This window comes from Taurulus bubalis, assembly GCF_910589615.1.
Source record: "Taurulus bubalis genome assembly, chromosome: 8".
In the NCBI taxonomy this organism is placed as follows: domain Eukaryota; kingdom Metazoa; phylum Chordata; class Actinopteri; order Perciformes; family Cottidae; genus Taurulus; species Taurulus bubalis.
This window is the reverse complement of record NC_136596.1, coordinates 28,059,497-28,081,873: the sequence shown is the minus strand read 5'-3', so window position 1 is coordinate 28,081,873 and position 22,377 is coordinate 28,059,497. Positions and strand designations below refer to the sequence as shown.

Here is a 22,377-nt window from a genome sequence, read left to right as displayed (position 1 = left end):
AAGGCAGGGGCGGACTGGCCATAGGGGACACCGGGGAGATCCCCGGTAGGCCGACGGCGTTGGGCCGGCCCACCTCCGTCATCAAGCAGCCTCTGAGATCGCCGGCCACGACTATATTCTATGCCTCAGAGAAAACATTATTTTAACTCTAATACATAATGTTTATGGTCACTGACTGACATTTATAGTAGTCCTCGCGTCCCTACTCACACTCATGGTTTCCACACCCAAAAGCATGCAACACTACTGATCGCGATCTGTATTCACATTCATGGTTTGGATGTTGCTTGCAGGTTTTCAGGATATTCTGCCATTAATTTAATCCAGAACACCGGCACTTGAAACGTACATTTCAGTTTCATTTTGGGGGTAACGTTATCACGCAGCCTCTTGACATGTGTCAAGACTAAGAGGCTCAGACGGATGTATCCGCTCATTCTTCAAAATAAAACATATTTTTCGATTATTATTATTTTTTCCATTCTTTCTGTGTGGCTCGGTACTAAGGGGATCTTGCGTCACTCGCTCTCAGACGAAGCCACTTTTGAGTGTGATTCGACAGCATGGCACCAACACGTAAACCTTTAAAGGAGTTTACTGATATTGCTTTTATTACCATGTGACTGCGCCTGGGCCGGCAGAGTTAGTTTAACCCTTTGAGATCTTCGAGCGCGGGTCCGCGCTATACGATACTGACGTTTTGAAAATATTCACTCCATCGCGATAGTTCTGCACAGAAATATAGTTCAACGTCTCCAAGATTCAGTAAAACTTCCGCTTCATTCACACAGCAAGCTAGAGCAAAAAACAAAAAAAACTTTCAAGTGACTGACTATCCAACAACAACACCAAAATATTTTAATACAAAAAACTATCTTGAGAAAAAAGTCATAAACTTCATAACAAAAAAAAGTCATAAAAGTCATAAACACAAAAGAGAAACCTTAGACCAGAATTATTATTCTTTTCTCACGGTCCTCTCGGGGCTTCCGTACTTCTTCCTTCTGGTCGAGCGTTCATTTGTTTTCATCAACAGTTCAACAAGGAAACAGGAAATGAACATTCATATCTTAATGTGTTTTACCAGCTATGAATCTAGTAGTAAAAGTCAGTTTAAAAAGTGCCCTTCCTCTCTGAGGATGAGGTGTTGGTGCTTTCATAGCGTTCCTTCAGGGCAGCACCTGTGGCATCAGGGACGTCCATGTCTTCCCCAGGTCTTTTGGAGTCCAGGTGGATCAGGACTCTGGTTGGCCCGATTGTTGGATTTCAGACCCGGGGCCCTTGTGGTTGGGCGGCTGGTTGCCGGACCTCGACGGGCTCGACGGTTCGGGTCCCGTCCCGGACCCGACAGACTCGGCGTGCGTCCCGGCTGAAGCCGCTCCAGCCGTCTCCGCCGCGTCGGACGTTTGCCGAGACCGGGTCCGGTCCTCCGACGGGTCCGGTGGCCCGCAGCCTGAATCTAGACTCAAGCGCCTCTGCAGCTCCTCTGCGCTGTGGGCCAACATGATGCTCACCTTCCTCTGGTGGGCCAGCGCCTCGTCCTTGTCGTTCAGCTGCGTCACGATAACAACCAACTCTTTATCATTCATTTACTACTTCATTATGTTCCTAAAACCCTTTTTCAACTTTCACAGGTAAAATGCTGAACTACAATCATAGTCTGTCCAATATATCGTAAAAGTCGGGCTACAAGCCGCTCCTACCTCCGGTCAGTGTCCCCGCTGTAGCAAGCTAGGAGCAGCGCTAGCTAGCACTGCTGCTACTGCCTGCTCCCCTCTGCTCAAGTCGGGTGTCAAGCCTGGTCCCGCTACCTTCGGTGGTTTTCGGGGAGCTAGCGGAAGTTAGCGGAGAGCTAGTGGAAGTTAGCAGGGAAGTAACAGAGCGCTAGCAGGAGCCCCAGCTGGCTACAGCGGGGAGCTAACGGGGACACTGACCGAAGTTAGTAGCGGCTCGTAACCCAACTTTTACAATAACTAAACATGTTACATTGAACTATAAGGATAAAGTAAATGTCATAGAATACAACAAAGTAACTTCATGATGTTCAGCTGGACAATGAAAGACTGAGTGGACCAGAGAACACGGCTGTCCGTCTGGAAGGAGGTCTACAGGGAAACGATGGTTTGGATCAACAGGATGAAGAACAAGTTACAAGGTACATCCCAAGTCTCTAAATTGCATCCCTGTTTCCCTCACTTGCGTCTTAGTGCCTCCCACCAGGGATGCATGGGGAAACCAAGCAGGGTAAGAAGACGCGAGGAAGTATGTTTTAATAGACATGAGACGTCCTTTCCTCTGAAGCGTCACGTGAAGCGACGTCGGTTTCTGATGACTGTGGCCGACTGACAGCGGATCACAGCTGATCACATCTGATCAGATGTGATCAGATGTGATCAGCTTGTGACCAAGAGAGACCAAGAGAGAGACCAAGACAAGGAGAGTTTTTATCGAACATTCCGATAAAAATGCACTTAAAATATTGAGAACAATGATCGTATGTTTTCAGTTGATTTAATGGTGTTAAACTACAATTTATATTAATAAAGACACAGTTGTCATGAGTGTCAGAGTGGAGATGTTTTCTCTGTCGTCTGTTACCGTTTAATAAACTACATTGAGCATTTATATACTGTGATGTGTCCTGCTTATACGCGCAGGATCCATTTGTACCGGCGGAATGCGTCTTATTTAATTATTTATTATTTACGTCGGTATGTTTCGAAATTCTGATTGTGACATTATTATAAAATAACCCACAATATAAATATAGTTTCTCTTCATTACGTGTTGTAAAAAGTGTTTCCTCTCTCCAGCTCTCTCTGATTTTAATGACATACATAATAAAAGTTATTGAGGGAAACAACAGTTAAAATCTTTGAAGACAGTTGTTTGAGGTCCTTTTGTTGTTCAGACCTACAATGAACATATTTTAACCAGAAGGTGAATAAGAAAACAGATATAATATATAGCTTGAGTTTAATCTGTGATCGTCTCTGGTATGAAACTCCAGCGATCAGTCCGCTCAGCTGCAGCGTCCAATCACATAACAGATGAACAGCGAGGGGGCGTGTCCAGCGTTAAAACACTTCCTGGAAGCTCGCTCTCGGGTCTCCTCAATCATGACTCCTCCGATTTCCCTCCTCCCTCCTCGCTCCTCGCTCCTCCGAGCAGAATAAGAGCTTTGGGACGGCCGTCAAGATGGCGACGCAGAACCACTTCCGGTTCAATCGAGGAGCGAGGAAATGACAATTTAGAGACTTGGGATGTACCCATAGACGCGTTCAGGAACACAGGAAGCTCTGCAGCAGCACTTCCTGTTGGTCCACTGAAAGACGAGCCTGCCGATCTCTGTTGAACTAACAGCCAAAGGCCGACTTTAAAACTTTGGCTTCTCCAGCACTTTAGTTTTTTCGAATGTTCTTCCTCACATTACAGGTTTTAGTTCCATGACTTCTTTTGACTGAGAGCAAAGAAGCTGACAACCAGAAGACTCTTAAAGCTTCCTCACTTCATACTGCTGGCAGGCTGCGCTCCACCACTTCAAACTGAAAGCTGGGAGTTTCGACCAGATGTCACGATACCAGAATCAGAAATGTCTCCTGCAGCCTGAAACGAGTTCTCTCATCATCTATCAGCTCGTTTACGCTACACGGGAACATCTCTGGTTTTAAGTTAAGATCATTTCTCTGGATCTTTTGCAATTGTTCAACGATGCTCAAATTGAAGCCTTTTTGTCACTGAAACCTTAAAAAAATGTGAGTCATTGATCCCAACTGAGGGAATTCAGGTATCTAGACCGAGCAGATTTAGCCACTATAATAATAATAATAATAATAACAATAGGCGTTTAAATACTTCCTTCCTCGTGGGTCTAAGGTTTCGGAGCACGGCTTAGCTTCCTGTTGATACTGAAATGAGAAAGCTGAAGTAGAGCAGCTGGAATCTCCTCTCTCTCCGTTCACAACACTTAGAAAACACTTCTGACTCCAGACGGACAACACCAGGTCTGAACCGGTTCTGAAGCCGAGGCCTCCACATTAACGGGGTCTGATCATGTGATCTCTGGACCAGTGGTTTTCAACCAGTGTGCCGTGGGAAAATGTCCAGTTTCACTTAAATTGGTCCCAAAAAATATGATTTAGTTTCCGCAAGTAATTTGATTGAGCGTCTGAGCTGCAATATAGTGTCTGACCTAGTAATGAAATACTCTTCCGTGCCAGTAGGGAGCGCAATAATGACCATATGTGACATTAATAATAATGACCATATATGTTGTATTATGCTCCAATATGACATTAATAATAATTACCATATATGCTGTATTATGCTCCAATATGACATTAATAATAATGACCATATATGCTGTATTATGCTACAATGTGACATTAATAATAATGACCATATATGCTGTATTATGCTCCAATATGACATTAATAATAATTACCATATATGCTGTATTATGCTCCAATATGACATTAATAATAATGACCATATATGCTGTATTATGCTGTGACATTAATAATAATGACCATATATGCTGTATTATGCTACAATGTGACATCAATAATAATGATCATATATGCTGTATTATGCTACAATGTGACATTAATAATAATTACCATATATGCTGTATTATGCTACAATGTGACATTAATAATAATGACCATATATGCTGTATTATGCTCCAATATGACATTAATAATAATTACCATATATGCTGTATTATGCTGTGACATTAATAATAATGACCATATATGCTGTATTATGCTCCAATATGACATTAATAATAATTACCATATATGCTGTATTATGCTGTGACATTAATAATAATGACCATATATGCTGTATTATGCTACAATGTGACATTAATAATAATTTCCATATATGCTGTATTATGCTACAATGTGACATTAATAATAATGACCATATATGCTGTATTATGCTACAATGTGACATTAATAACTATCATATATGCTGTATTATGCTAAAATGTGACATTAATAATAATTACCATATATGCTGTATTATGCTACAATGTGACATTAATAATAATGACCATATATGCTGTATTATGCTCCAATATGACATTAATAATAATTACCATATATGCTGTATTATGCTCCAATATGACATTAATAATAATTACCATATATGCTGTATTATGCTGTGACATTAATAATAATGACCATATATGCTGTATTATGCTCCAATATGACATTAATAATAATTACCATATATGCTGTATTATGCTGTGACATTAATAATAATGACCATATATGCTGTATTATGCTACAATGTGACATTAATAATAATTTCCATATATGCTGTATTATGCTACAATGTGACATTAATAATAATGACCATATATGCTGTATTATGCTACAATGTGACATTAATAACTATCATATATGCTGTATTATGCTAAAATGTGACATTAATAATAATGACCATATATGCTGTATTATGCTACAATGTGACATTAATAACTATCATATATGCTGTATTATGCTACAATGTGACATTAATAATAATGACCATATATGCTGTATTATGCTACAATGTGACATTAATAATAATTACCATTTATGCTGTATTATGCTACAGTGTGACATTAATAATAATTACCATATATGCTGTATTATGCTCCAATATGACATTAATAATAATTACCATATATGCTGTATTATGCTCCAATATGACATTAATAATAATTACCATATATGCTGTATTATGCTACAATGTGACATTAATAATAATGACCATATATGCTGTATTATGCTCCAATATGACATTAATAATAATTACCATATATGCTGTATTATGCTCCAATATGACATTAATAATAATTACCATATATGCTGTATTATGCTGTGACATTAATAATAATGACCATATATGCTGTATTATGCTCCAATATGACATTAATAATAATTACCATATATGCTGTATTATGCTGTGACATTAATAATAATGACCATATATGCTGTATTATGCTACAATGTGACATTAATAATAATTTCCATATATGCTGTATTATGCTACAATGTGACATTAATAATAATGACCATATATGCTGTATTATGCTACAATGTGACATTAATAACTATCATATATGCTGTATTATGCTAAAATGTGACATTAATAATAATGACCATATATGCTGTATTATGCTACAATGTGACATTAATAACTATCATATATGCTGTATTATGCTACAATGTGACATTAATAATAATGACCATATATGCTGTATTATGCTACAATGTGACATTAATAATAATTACCATTTATGCTGTATTATGCTACAGTGTGACATTAATAATAATTACCATATATGCTGTATTATGCTCCAATATGACATTAATAATAATTACCATATATGCTGTATTATGCTGTGACATTAATAATAATGACCATATATGCTGTATTATGCTCCAATATGACATTAATAATAATTACCATATATGCTGTATTATGCTGTGACATTAATAATAATGACCATATATGCTGTATTATGCTACAATGTGACATTAATAATAATTTCCATATATGCTGTATTATGCTACAATGTGACATTAATAATAATGACCATATATGCTGTATTATGCTACAATGTGACATTAATAACTATCATATATGCTGTATTATGCTAAAATGTGACATTAATAATAATGACCATATATGCTGTATTATGCTACAATGTGACATTAATAACTATCATATATGCTGTATTATGCTACAATGTGACATTAATAATAATGACCATATATGCTGTATTATGCTACAATGTGACATTAATAATAATTACCATTTATGCTGTATTATGCTACAGTGTGACATTAATAATAATTACCATATATGCTGTATTATGCTCCAATATGACATTAATAATAATGACCATATATGCTGTATTATGCTCCAATATGACATTAATAATAATTACCATATATGCTGTATTATGCTGTGACATTAATAATAATGACCATATATGCTGTATTATGCTCCAATATGACATTAATAATAATTACCATATATGCTGTATTATGCTGTGACATTAATAATAATGACCATATATGCTGTATTATGCTACAATGTGACATTAATAATAATTACCATATATGCTGTATTATGCTACAATGTGACATTAATAATAATGACCATATATGCTGTATTATGCTACAATGTGACATTAATAACTATCATATATGCTGTATTATGCTAAAATGTGACATTAATAATAATTACCATATATGCTGTATTATGCTACAATGTGACATTAATAATAATGACCATATATGCTGTATTATGCTCCAATATGACATTAATAATAATTACCATATATGCTGTATTATGCTCCAATATGACATTAATAATAATTACCATATATGCTGTATTATGCTGTGACATTAATAATAATGACCATATATGCTGTATTATGCTCCAATATGACATTAATAATAATTACCATATATGCTGTATTATGCTGTGACATTAATAATAATGACCATATATGCTGTATTATGCTACAATGTGACATTAATAATAATTTCCATATATGCTGTATTATGCTACAATGTGACATTAATAATAATGACCATATATGCTGTATTATGCTACAATGTGACATTAATAACTATCATATATGCTGTATTATGCTAAAATGTGACATTAATAATAATGACCATATATGCTGTATTATGCTACAATGTGACATTAATAACTATCATATATGCTGTATTATGCTACAATGTGACATTAATAATAATGACCATATATGCTGTATTATGCTACAATGTGACATTAATAATAATTACCATTTATGCTGTATTATGCTACAGTGTGACATTAATAATAATTACCATATATGCTGTATTATGCTCCAATATGACATTAATAATAATTACCATATATGCTGTATTATGCTCCAATATGACATTAATAATAATTACCATATATGCTGTATTATGCTGTGACATTAATAATAATGACCATATATGCTGTATTATGCTCCAATATGACATTAATAATAATTACCATATATGCTGTATTATGCTGTGACATTAATAATAATGACCATATAGGCTGTATTATGCTACAATGTGACATTAATAATAATTTCCATATATGCTGTATTATGCTACAATGTGACATTAATAATAATTTCCATATATGCTGTATTATGCTACAATGTGACATTAATAATAATTTCCATATATGCTGTATTATGCTACAATGTGACATTAATAATAATGACCATATATGCTGTATTATGCTACAATGTGACATTAATAATAATTTCCATATATGCTGTATTATGCTACAATGTGATATTAATAATAATGACCATATATGCTGTATTATGCTACAATGTGACATTAATAACTATCATATATGCTGTATTATGCTAAAATGTGACATTAATAATAATTACCATATATGCTGTATTATGCTACAATGTGACATTAATAATAATGACCATATATGCTGTATTATGCTACAATGTGACATTAATAATAATTTCCATATATGCTGTATTATGCTACAATGTGACATTAATAATAATTTCCATATATGCTGTATTATGCTACAATGTGACATTAATAACTATCATATATGCTGTATTATGCTAAAATGTGACATTAATAATAATTACCATATATGCTGTATTATGCTACAATGTGACATTAATAATAATGACCATATATGCTGTATTATGCTACAATGTGACATTAATAATAATGACCATATATGCTGTATTATGCTACAATGTGACATTAATAATAATTACCATTTATGCTGTATTATGCTACAGTGTGACATTAATAATAATTACCATATATGCTGTATTATGCTCCAATATGACATTAATAATAATTACCATATATGCTGTATTATGCTCCAATATGACATTAATAATAATTACCATATATGCTGTATTATGCTGTGACATTAATAATAATGACCATATATGCTGTATTATGCTACAATGTGACATTCATAATAATTACCATATATGCTGTATTATGCTACAATGTGACATTAATAATAATGACCATATATGCTGTATTATGCTACAATGTGACATTAATAATAATGATCATATATGCTGTATTATGCTACAATGTGACATTAATAATAACTATCATATATGCTGTATTATGCTACAATGTGACATTAATAATAATTACCATATATGCTGTATTATGCTACAATGTGACATTAATAATAACTATCATATATGCTGTATTATGCTACAGTGTGACATTAATAATAATGACCATATATGCTGTATTATGCTACAGTGTGACATTAATAATAATGACCATATATGCTGTATTATGCTACAATGTGACATTAATAATAATGACCATATATGCTGTATTATGCTACAATGTGACATTAATAATAATGACCATATATGCTGTATTATGCTACAATGTGACATTAATAATAATTACCATATATGCTGTATTATGCTACAATGTGACATTAATAATAATGACCATATATGCTGTATTATGCTACAATGTGACATTAATAATAATTACCATATATGCTGTATTATGCTACAATGTGACATTAATAATAATGACCATATATGCTGTATTATGCTACAATGTGACATGTTGTAACTTCTTTGTTGTTGGTGTGCTAAACAGGTAGAAACACAGCTGTAGGGAACCGGCCTGCGGATGTTCAGAGGAGACTCACCAGGTCCAGCAGTCTGTAGAGAGTCTCTAGAAGGTCGTCGGGCGTCTTGGACGGCAGCATCCCTCTCAGCCTCTGGCTCACGCTGACCAGAGGACTCCTGGAGGCTCCTGCAGGGACCAGAAGACGCCTCTGACGGTCCATTCAGAAACTCTCATGCTGCGTTCACACCAAACGCGTTGCCAATTTGACGCGTTAGTAGATTACGTGAAAAATCAAATGACGCAAATTTTCGCCGGGTGGCGCGAATGCTTTCGCATCATTCGCGAAACATTTGCCTTCCATAAACCAATCAGCGCTGAGAAGCTCCGCCCGTCATCACGCCGTCCTGCCGTTGCTGCATACGTTCCACATACGTGGGAACACGTATGTGGAACGTATGCAGCAACGTGAACCCTCGGCTTTGACAAATACACATTTGTTTTGGGACATATTTCTGGAATCCATTCACGTTTGGGGGAAAGAGATTTCTCTACAAATCTAACTCGTGAATTCCATTCAATTCAAACGACTTGAGTTCCTGATGTGACGCAGCTGATGTGGTACTTGTGGTACTTGCGGTACTTGCGGTACTTGGGTACTTGTGGTACTTGTGGTACTTGTGGTACTTGCGGTACTTGCGGTACTTGGGTACTTGGGTACTTGCGGTACTTGCCTTCAGCCTTGCAGTGGCGGGCTTTCAGGACGTTGGCGTCGGCCAGCAGCAGGAAGTGCTCACTGCGTTTCCTCAGCTGCTGCTCGAAGGCGATGCGGAAAGCATCCGCGACCATCGACGCCTCCTCTCTCCTCAAATGCTGAGCGTCCAGCTGGAACACACACACACACACACACACACACACACACACACACACACACACACACACACACACACACACACCTAGAGTCAACATTTTATAGTTTCTACTGTTGGTCATAAACAGAAATGCACTGGACCTAGGAGGTATACTATATGATACATTCTATTGAGTTTAAATGAGTTTGAATGTGTATGTGTGTGTGTGTGTGTGTGTGTGTGTGTGTGTGTGTGTGTGTGTGTGTGTGTGTGTGCGCAAAGGGTTTTATTGGGAACCTTTCTGTCCTTAAGGAGCTGAGTGCCTGTGTTTTAGCTCCACACGCTGTTGGAGACTCATAGGAGCTGAAGTCGGACTTCCAAGATTCTAAAATGTATGCCGTATATGCATGAACCCAGACACAACTCTGAAGGAATGAAAAGCTGAGGCCGTCTTCACCTCCTGCTGCAGCTGCACCAGCTGCTTCCGGCTGGCGGCGGCGGTCCGGCTGCAGGGACAAGCTTCAGCCACACCGAGACACCGGCAGGCTCCCAAAACCGCCAGCTGAGAGGAGATGGAGACCAGAGCTTACTCAGCTGTACAAGTACAAGTACACCACACAGTATACTATGTAAGTGTTGTGTACTTGTACTCAGCTGCTGCGTACAAGTACATGACACTTACATAGTATATTACAAAGAAAACAGTCTGGATGTAACCTCTTTAAGAACAGGATCAAGAGGCCATCTCATTCTTAAATACGACACATCCATCTTCAGTATTTATTTCATATATTTAGTATTTGTGTGTGGTGAAAAACTATATATGAATACTCACTAATACACAACAGACAGAGAGAGGAAGGTATTGTTTTAAGTAAGTTTAGAAGATACTTTAGTACTTCAACAGGATTTAGATCCATTGAGAGACGGATTGTGGAACAGCTTTGAGTCGGAGGATGGCCGGAAAACAAAGATAGTAAGAAAGATGAAACCGTGGTGGTTGTGTCCCGGTTTGGAGCAGCGCTATCCTCTGAACCCGACCTGGTTCATTCAGGTTGGTCTCGTATTGCAACGAGGAGAACAATAAAACGCCTTTTATCGGATAAAAGATTTTAAAAAACGAGGTTTGCAAAGACCTTTACAGTGAAGAGCATGGCGTCACAGAGAGAGCATGTTCATCACGTAAAAGCATCTTAACACGCCAACATGCAGACATCGCAGTAACTGGACTGCATGTAAAGCCTTCGTCTGGACGCTCTCTCACCTCCAGGACGCTGCCGTCTCTCTCGGGGCTGCATTGAGGCTTTGTTCCTTGGTAAGCTCTCTGCTCCTTCACACTCAGCATGGACAGAAGCTCCAAGCACTGCCGACTACAAGCTGCACACACACACACACACACACACACACACACACACACACCCGACAAATCACTTCCATTTGCTGACGAAGGCCACGAGGTACGGTGTTAACCTTGAGATTGTTTAGTTGGTTAAGACGCTGACAGGTGAGAGGTAGGAGTCAGACTCTGAGAGCTGCATGAGGTGACCTGAAAGCTGTTCTACATTATTCCACATTCACCAGAGTTTTCGGCTCGGAGCTGCTGGATGTCGCTCGCTCTTTCCTCCAGGTCGGCGGTCAGAGTCTTGTTCTCGCTCAAAATCCTGAAAACAACAATAAAGTCATGAAGCGATGAGAATACCACAGACACGGCTGCATGTGGAGTCAATCCAACCTGTTGTGTTGCTCTTCCCAGGACTGCTGAGACTTCTTCATCTGGACCTGGTTGAAGCTGAGTTCCCACTGCAACCTGTTCACCTCCTGAGAGACAGAAGCACCCCGTGGAATAGTTAATGTCCGTTGGGACACGGGGCTCGACGAGAAAAACCCTCAAAGGAATCGAGGACGGATTGTGATCCGGTCGCCAAACCGCCTCCAGAAGGGTCAGGTGACCACATTGAATGAGAAAGGAAACCGTTGTCTTTTCAGTCCTCATTGTGCGCCGCTGTTCCAAACCAGCGTGGTGGCAGCCATTAGCCAGGTGGCGTGCTAAGCTACACTAAGCTACTAGCAAGAAAGCTGCTCAATACGGATCATCAAGACACTGGAGAATGGAGTCAAGACGAGAGCAGCATCCTTTCTTACTTCAGTGGTGGAAACGGCCACAGCGGCAAACGAGAGGAGGAGGTGACGCTGGACAGAGCCACCTGGCCCTGTTATTAATACCAGGTGTACATGTAGTCATGTTGAATCATCATATTTTAATTAGCTTTACTACAATATTACATAACACCAGGCCACATGCATCTAATTATATAAGGTGTAAACAAGCCCTGATGGGAGGAGCTACCATGAAGGTACCACCTGTCCATCAGGACTAACTAACATTCACACTGATGGGAGGAGCTACCATGAAGGTACCACCTGTCCATCAGGACTAACTAACATTCACACTGATGGGAGGAGCTACCATGAAGGAACCACCTGTCCATCAGAACTAACTAACATTCATACTGATGGGAGGAGCTACCATGAAGGTACCACCTGTCCATCAGGACTAACATTCACACTGATGGGAGGAGCTACCATGAAGGAACCACCTGTCCATCAGAACTAACTAACATTCATACTGATGGGAGGAGCTACCATGAAGGTACCACCTGTCCATCAGGACTAACTAACATTCACACTGATGGGAGGAGCAAAACTCTACATTCATAAAGTGTGTGACTCCTAGTCATGTGACTGGAGTAACACTGAGCCATTACACTTGTTGTGGATAAACAGGAAGCGTTGCTGTTGCTGCTGTTGAACGTAAAGCAAACAGACCAGCCCTTGTTTGAGCTCCTCACCTTCTCCAGAGCCTTGGCCTCCGCCTCCGTCTTCTGCAGCAGACTCTTAGTGTGACTCGTGGCTTTGTCCAGAATGGCCTGCGTGAAGAAGACAGTTCATTTAGCGAGTCGAAACCTTGTGGGTTTTATCTCCTTGAATGACTTCCTTCTCTCTGACTGACGGCAACTGCTCCAGAGACAAAGATACAGAAACAATACTTCTATTTGCCTTTTTTTGGAAGAAGGACTAACGTGTGCGTGTGTGTGCGTGTGTGTGTGCGTGTGTGTGTGTGTGTGTGTGTGTGTGTGTGTGTGTGTGTGTACCTTCCCCTGCAAGATCTTCAGAGCTTCATATTTGCCTTCAACGTAACGGTGTGCCACCTCCAGCTCACAGCACAACACGTCTATCACCTAGCAACAAGCAGCACAACACGTCTATCACCTAGCAACAAGCAGCACAACACGTCTATCACCTAGCAACAAGCAGCACAACACGTCTATCACCTAGCAACAAGCAGAACCGTCACTCAGTCTGCAGGCTGAAAGTTTCATCAGTTACACGTTTCCTTCCCTCTATTCTTCTCTCCTCCTACCTCCGTTGCTTCCTGCAGGCGGTCCTTCAGCTCGTCTTTGGATAGGTCCACCAGGGAGCCTGTGATGCACAAACAATGCGCTCATGCGTTAGAAGTCCTTTGTAAAAGAAGAATTATTTACTCCTTGATGATGATCGTGATACTTTATTATATAATACAACATAGTGCATCATTTATATGTTGATTCAGACAACATTTATTCTCACAAATGAATGAACACAAATGTAAAGACAGAATACTTAACAGAAAGTAGTGAGAACACAAGCTCTAGGATAAAGAAGCTCTGGTGCTTTCTCTCTTTAAGACCATGCAGAGAAAGAGACACAACAACATCATCAATAACAATATTCATCAAACATTTAGAGCTCAGAGAAGTTTACATTTTCCTGCAGAGAAATATGAGTTGAGGTAAACAAAGAGCTTCATGAGCAGTGAGAGCCTCCATGACTAAACACACAGGAAGGAGCGCCACCTAGACTCAAACATCTACACAACAATAATGACAAGACCTCAAAGTACCGCCCACAATGTTTGATTGACAGGTGAAGAACAATCTGCTCTCAAGAACAATGATGGAAACAAAATTAGTTTAAAAACATAAACACAGAATTTAACCCTTTGTCCCTTAAATCACTTCTTCTGTCTATTTGAGTTTACAGAACTCAGCAGTGTCTCCAGGGGAAAAATACAACCCAAGTCCAGCATAGAGAGGCTGAGTGAATGTGGTCTGGACTCTGTGGAGGAGAGTCATGGTTTCAGAGACGCTGTAGAAGGACAGAACACCTGCTCTGTGATCCAGGTACACTCCTACTCTGGAGGACGGAGGACCAGAGACGGGAGTGCGGACATCGTTGTGAAACAATGTAAAACTGTTTTTGTCACAACGTAACGCCCAAGATTTGTCATTCAATCCAAACAGACATTCACCACTGCTCCCTGTTCTGATGATATTCTTGTATGAGACTGATACATTAACTCCTTCTCCTCTCCTCTCCACCTCCCAGTAACAACGTCCAGTCAGACTCTCTCTACTCAGGACCTGACAACAATGAGTGAACCTGTCTGTGTGACTAGAATAAGACTGATGTTCCTTCATTACTGTTGCTTTTCTGTTCCCATCAGATAATAACAGCAGTGTGTTTGTTGTGTTTGGATCCAGAGTGATTTCACGTGAATACCTTAAGAACCCAGCTCTGGTCTTGGGCTCTGCTTGTGGCAGTAAAACATCCACTTCAGTCACTGCCAGTGAGGCGTTTGTCCTCTTGTCCCTCAGGACGTCCTGTAGTTCATCTCTGACTTGTGAAACAGCCGCTGTTACGTCCTCAAAGTATCTCAGAGGACGGATGTTGATGCTGGATGAGTCTGTAGACTCACTGAGTGGTGACAGTGAGGGGTAGTTGTGTAGAAAATTCATGACATAATGTGTTATGTAAGGTGATGGTTACACTTGTTTTTTCAATGGGATGATTTGTCCCACGATGATGCAAGACGCATTAAACCGGCAAGATATTATTTATATATATATATATATATATATATATATATATATATATATATATATATATCGGTTTAATGCGTCTTGCATCATCAACCGAAGAAACATCATGGAGCAGCAGTCACCCTGTGGACTCACCACTCGCAGGGAGAATTATCGGGGTTGGGTGATATGCAGCCTGGGCGGCGGGCCAGGCAGGAGACCTGGACGAGCCGATCGCCGGCAGCATAGACTAGCTCTAGGGACGTGGAACGTCACCTCGCTAGCGGGGAAAGAGCCGGAGCTGGTGCAGGAGGTGGAACGGTACCAGCTAGATATAGTTGGGCTCACCTCCACGCACAGCATGGGCTCTGGAACCAAGCTCCTGGAGAAGGGTTGGACTTTGCCCTTTTCTGGAGTTGCCCAGGGTGAGAGGCGCCGGGCGGGACTGGGGATACTCACGAGCCCCCGGCTGAGCGCCGCTATGTTGGAGTTTTCCCCGGAGAACGAGAGGGTCGCCTCCCTGCGCCTACGGGTTGCGGGGAGTAAGGCTCTGACTGTTGTTTGTGCTTATGCACCAAACAGCATTTGAGAGTATCCGGCCTTCTTGGAGTCGGTGGGAGGGGTCCTGGAAAGGGCGCCGCCTGCCGACTCCATAGTTCTCCTGGGAGACTTCAACGCTCACGTGGGCAATGACAGAGAAACCTGGCGGGGCGTGATTGGGAGGAACGGCTTGCCCGATCTAAACCCGAATGGTGTTTTGTTGTTGGACTTCTGTGCTAGCCACAGTTTGTCCATAACGAACACCATGTTCGAGCATAAAGTGGCTCATAAGTGTACCTGGTACCAGAACACCTTAGGCCGGAGATCAATGATCGACTTTGTAGTCGTATCATCTGATCTGCGGCCGTATGTCTTGGACACTCGGGTGAAGAGAGGAGCAGAGCTGTCAACTGATCACCACCTGGTGGTGAGTTGGATCAGATGACGGGGGAGTCGGCTAGAAAGACCTGGCAAGCCCAAACGTGTAGTGAGGGTGAACTGGGAACGTCTGGCGGAGGATCCTGTCCGGGAGGTCTTCAACTCCCACCTCCGGAAGAACTTCTCACAAATCCCGAGGGAGGCTGGGGACATGGAATCCGAGTGGACCATGTTCAAAGCCTCTATTGTGGACACAGCCGCTCCGCTCGGAGCTGTGTCGTCGTGGCGGCAACCCGAGAACCCGATGGTGGACACCGGGGGTGAGGGAAGCCGTCAAGCTGAAGAAGGAGGCCTTTCGGGCCTGGCTGGCCCAGGGGTCTCCTGAAGCAGCTGACGGGTACCGGCAGGCCAGAAGGGCTGCAGCTGCGGTTGTCGCGGATGCTAAAACTCGGGCATGGGGGGTGGGGGGGGGAGGGGGGAACTGCTGACCCGGACTGGGGACATTATCGGGTGGTGGAAAGAGCACTTTAAGAAACTCCTAAACCCGGCCAACATGTCCCCCGGAGAGGGGGCAGCGCCGGAAGACTTTGGGGTGGTTTCACCCATATCCCTGGCAGAGGTCACTAAGGTAGTCAAAAAGCTCCTTGGTGGCAAGGCGCCGGGGGGATGAGATCCGCCCTGAGATGCTGAAAGCGCTGGACATTGTTGGGCTGTCTTGGTTGACATGCCTTTTCAGTGTTGCATGGGGGTCAGGAACAGTGCCCATGGACTGGCAGACCGGGGTGGTGGTTCCCATCTTCAAGAAGGGGGACCGGAGAGTGTGTTCAAACTATCGTGGGATCACACTGCTCAGCCTCCCAGGAAAAGCTTATGCCAGGGTGCTGGAAAGGAGGCTCCGACCGCTTGTCGAACCTCAGATTCAAGACAAGCAGTGCCGATTCCGTCCCCGCCGTGGAACAGTGGACCAGCTCTTTACCCTCGCAAGACTACTGGAGGGGTCTTGGGAGTTCGCCCAACCAGTCTACATGTGCTTTGTGGACTTGGAGAAGGCTTTCGACCGGGTCCCTCTGGGGTTTTTGTGGGGGGTGCTGCGGGAGTATGGGGTGCTGGACCCGTTGGCACGGGCTATCCGGTCTTTGTACGCCTGCAGTAGGAGCTGTGTTCGTATCCTTGGTAGTAAGTCAGACACGTTCCCGGTGGGTGTTGGCCTCCGCCAGGGCTGCCCTTTATCACCGGTCCTGTTCGTGACCTTCATGGACAGGATATCTAGGCGCAGCCAGGAGGTGGAGAGGATCCGGTTTGGGAGTCTCGGAATCGCCTCTCTGCTGTTCGCGGATGATGTGGTCCTGTTTGCCTCCTCGGACCGTGACCTCCAGCATTCACTGGGGCGTTTTGCAGCCGAGTGTGAAGCGGCAAGGATGAGAGTTAGCACCTGAGCACCACTTGAGGCCATGGTGCTTTGCCGGAAACCGGTGGATTGCTCCCTCCAGGTGGGGACAAACTGCCTACCCCAAGCGAAGGAGTTCAAGTATCTCGGGGTCTTGTTCACGAGTGAGGGTAAGGTGGAGCGGGAGATCGACTGAGCGGATCGGTGCGTCTGCAGCAGTAAAAAAGGAGCTGCACTTTTTTTCATGCCAAGTATGGTCTAAAACAGCTTGCTAAACATTTAGTTTACTGCCAATCCCGTGAATATGCTGTATGAAGGTATAGTGAGTCATAATGCTCACGGTACCCCCGGTACCTGAAGGCAACGTGGTTGAGGCTGGTTCTCAGCCTTCATTGTTAAGCTGTCACTCATGAGACCACGCCCCTGCAGTTGAAACCACGCCCCACGCCAGATCCAGGCCAAAAGTCTGAACCTGAAAAAAAACCCGATCTGAATCTGAAAAAAAGTTTTGAACCTGAAAAAAAAAGATTCGAAACTGTAAAATTAAAGAGTGAAAGTTGAAAATATAAAATCTGTTACTGAAAACTGAAAAAATATATTATTTTTTTATAAAGTTCAATATCAAAACTTGGTTTTTCAGGTTCAAATCTTATTTTCAAATGAACTATACATATGAACTGGATTTAGCTGCATACAGTGGTGGCTGTCAGGGCCTGTAAATCTACTCTGCTGGCCTAAATAGAATCACAAAGTTATAGCTATTTTATAATGTAATTGTTTTTCACAAATACACTACATGTATTATAATTATTTTTTCCCTATTAGGTTATCAGCTCCTGTCTTCCTCTGTTGCTCTGCCTTCAGCCTGCAGCTTCCAGCCTGCTGCGCGGCCGCTGGTTAAGGATCTGGTTCATCCAATCACATTTCACCTCTGTTTCTCTGGCAGATTAGCGGCTTAAACTACATGGAGAGGCCTGCTAGCATTATGGACATGTGTTTCGCCACAGGGCCCAGCGTGACCATTAACGTGCGCTGTGATTGGTCAGTGGTGCAGCGGCAGTAGGTGGCGCACCTTTTGTTGGATGCCATCACATTAAAAAAGAAGAAGAAGAATAAGCTAGAAGCTAGATCGAAGCTAGATGAAACATACTTACTTTCGCACAGAGGGTTATGGAGGGTCATGTGCATCTGGTGAGTGAAATGCTGCTTGTGTTACTGTTTTTACATCTGCACACACATAATCTGCATACATAGACGTATACACACACACACATATATATATATATAAATATATATATATATATATATATATATATATATATATATATATACACACACACACACACACACATGAAACAGCTGAGTCTACGGGTAAGAGACAAGCAGGCGGTGGCTTTGCTCCTCTCAGGGCAGCCCACTGCTCCTTAACCAAGGATGGTCAAATGAAGAGAAGAATTTCTCCAAGGATAATTTCTTAATGTCTTCTTTCTTTCTTAAGGCCGATTTGTTTGCACTATTAGGGACATGGAGGTCACACAGGGTGTGGACCGACCTGCGGAGCTATTTCCACCACTTTGATGAGAAAAAAGGCGCAGACACTCCGTGGAGCAATGTGCCGCTACGCAGCGCTTCTCGGTCGGATGCCTCCACCCTCGCCTCGGCGATGTTGTGCATCCTGGCTGACCGGCTTGACTTGCCCAACCCCGCCGGCCTACCGGGGATTTCTCTATGGCCAGCCCACTCCTGGTCCACATCATCGAGAACCAGTCACATCGAGTTATATCATGACAAAACAATCCTAAACTGCGGCACAAAAACACCGCACACTCACGAGCCACGATCATAATAAACAATGCATGTAGTCCAAAACAACAACCATCACATTTAGTTATAACAAAACAATCCAACAAAACTGCAACACAAGACATCTGCACCGTGGTGAGGGGAGAGGCTGTGTGAAGCTGCTGCACCGTGGTGAGGCTGTGTGAAGCTGCTGCACCGTGGTGAGGCTGTGTGAAGCTGCTGCACCGTGGTGAGGCTGTGTGAAGCTGCTGCCCTGTGGTGAGGCTGTGTGAAGCTGCTGCCCTGTGGTGAGGCTGTGTGAAGCTGCTGCACCGTGATGAGGCTGTGTGAAGCTGCTGCACCGTGGTGAGGGGAGAGGCTGTGTGAAGCTGCTGCACCGTGGTGAGGCTGTGTGAAGCTGCTGCCCTGTGGTGAGGCTGTGTGTAGCTGCTGCACCGTGGTGAGGGGAGAGGCTGTGTGTAGCTGCTGCACCGTGGTGAGGGGAGAGGCTGTGTGAAGCTGCTGCCCTGTGGTGAGGGGAGAGGCTGTGTGAAGCTGCTGCCCTGTGGTGAGGGGAGAGGCTGTGTGAAGCTGCTGCACCGTGGTGAGGGGAGAGGCTGTGTGTAGCTGCTGCCCTGTGGTGAGGGGAGAGGCTGTGTGTAGCTGCTGCCCTGTGGTGAGGGGAGAGGCTGTGTGTAGCTGCTGCACTGCACACTGTTTGAATTCTAGTAAACAACACGGGAAATTCAGCACACAAACATAAAAAGTGTTGTCAGCGTTAGCTGCAGCAGCTAGCTCCCCGACAACCACCAACAGCGCCGTGGCTGTTTATGATTAAATACGACTGCAGATGTAAAAACATACACAACAACCAGCAGCTGACTCACCACATGCCCGTAACCCTCTGTGCAAAAGGTGTCATCAGTTAATCCACCAGCAATTTCCATTTCTCAGGCCTGAGCTTCACGGTAGCTGCTAGCTTCTAGGTTCTAGCAGCTAGAGGTTTCTAGTAGCTCCGTGCCCCACTGACCAATCACAGCACATGTTAATGGTCACGCGGGCCCTGTGACGAATCACACGTCCAGACGCTCTAGAAGGCCTACTCATGTAGTTTAACCAGGCTACTCTTCCACAGAGAAAGAGAGGTGAAATGTGATTGGATAAGATGCTGTTAAGCAGCTCCCTAGCAAGCCGTACCAGAGGCCTGAAGCAGAGCAACAGAGGAAGACAGGAGCTGTGCAATGAGAAAATGAGCTAATAGGGAAAAATAATAATAATACATGTAGTGTATTTGTGAAAAGCAATTATAAAATAGCTATAACTTTGTGATTCTGTTACAGGCCCTGACGGCCACCACTGTGTAAAACCAGAAATACATGTTTTTATCCACAACTTGCATGTGTGGATCCATCGGACTTGTGACGGGTCACTTCTCACAGTTCTTACTGAAGCATGGCGGCGTCCATCGGGCTCCCTGCGGCCCGGTGCTCTTCAGGCCGGGGATCCAGGCCGGGCCTCCGGGCGTCTCCGTTCTGGACAGCAGCGTCTCCAGGAGGCCGGCAAAGCTCTGGCTCTTGATCCTCGGGGAGCTCGGCGCCGCTCGGACCCCGGTCCCGTCCCCCAGGTCCCCGTCCGCCATGTCATCGTCCCGGCTGCAGGCCTCACCGGCCTCCTGCATCTGTGCCAGGCCAAACCCTCACGGTGCAGTCGGCACGGTACGGATCTCCTACACCTGCCGACACACATGTTGATGTGTGAACCCAAAACTTACATTTCCTTTGCTGGCACTTGCAGACTTTCCCATCTAGTTATTACATCTGTAAACGGTGTTTTAAGGGTCATAACCCAATACCTACAAGAACTGACTTAATGCTGGGGTCCAGGTTACTGGTAGGAGGACAATGGTTTAGGAACACAACACACAGGGTTCAGACACATTATGACCAATGGGTTTCATGACTTTTCCATGACTTTAAACCGAATGTCCATGACAAACATTTAGTGAAATCTGGGTGTCAACAGTAAAAAGTGAGTAAATGTAGTATTTAAACTAACAATGAGAACACAAAGCATTTAACATTTAACATCTAACATTTAAGTAAACCTTAAATGACACAAATGAATGAGACAACAGTTTGATTAAAAGAATAAACATTTATATAGATGCCTGTATGTATGCCTGCTTATATTTAAAAGCATATTCATTATTTCAAACTCAGCGTAAATGAACGTCATGAACACATGAATATAACACATTTACATGACTTTTACTAAACTTTGGGGATTTTATTTGTTTCAATACTTTTCCAGGCCTGGAAATAACCATTTAAACTCATGACCGTAGGAACCCTGACCTCTGTGCTGTAATACAGCTTCAGTCAGAGGACTTCGTTGTTTTAGTGGAGACCCCTCTGGAGGTCTTCACTAGGTGGTGTCCCCCTTTAAAGGCTCCGGGCAGACATCTGGCAGGTAGACTGCAGTCTGTTAGTTCCAGGAAACCCGACATGTAAAGTGGGGCTTTTCTCTATCCTTTTCATTCATGGAAAGACTTTATGAAACGTAAAGACGAAACCGGAACTAAACCATATTTGTTAAATAATAATTTCTCTAACAGTAGTTATTTATGAACGACTTCCTCTTACCGTGATGTTCCCGTCGGTGCCGTCCAGCCTCACAGGCGGGAGGTCGGTCAACGTTTATCCCGGTTCTACCGACGAAGCGGCTTCAAAGCGCCCAGGTGAACCCGGTCCTCACCTGCCGCGTCAAGCTGCACAGCGAGCTACTTCCGGTCATTACCTTCAAATTAAACTCCATGTACTTAAAATATACAACGCGCGTATGGTGTAGCCGAGGGTGCGCCTATACTTCACTTTATTAATAAAACACCGTTAGTTTGACGGCAACCACTTTTA

At 42.6% G+C, this 22,377-nt stretch overlaps 1 protein-coding gene across 1 annotated transcript; it reads right to left on the bottom strand.

Annotated features, from left to right (window-relative positions):
- Positions 1-1,235: 1,235 nt before the first annotated feature.
- Positions 1,236-21,143, bottom strand: ccdc125 (coiled-coil domain containing 125; the record flags this gene model as incomplete). The annotated part of the gene is made up of 12 exons (XM_079222982.1): positions 1,236-1,553; positions 9,712-9,808; positions 10,351-10,514; positions 10,938-11,042; positions 11,745-11,857; positions 12,059-12,141; positions 12,213-12,298; positions 13,330-13,407; positions 13,633-13,719; positions 13,902-13,960; positions 19,864-20,136; positions 20,903-21,143. 12 exons carry the CDS (start codon positions 21,141-21,143, stop codon positions 1,236-1,238), a joined length of 1,704 nt encoding a protein of 567 aa, XP_079079108.1.
- Between the last annotated feature and the right edge of the window lie 1,234 nt (positions 21,144-22,377).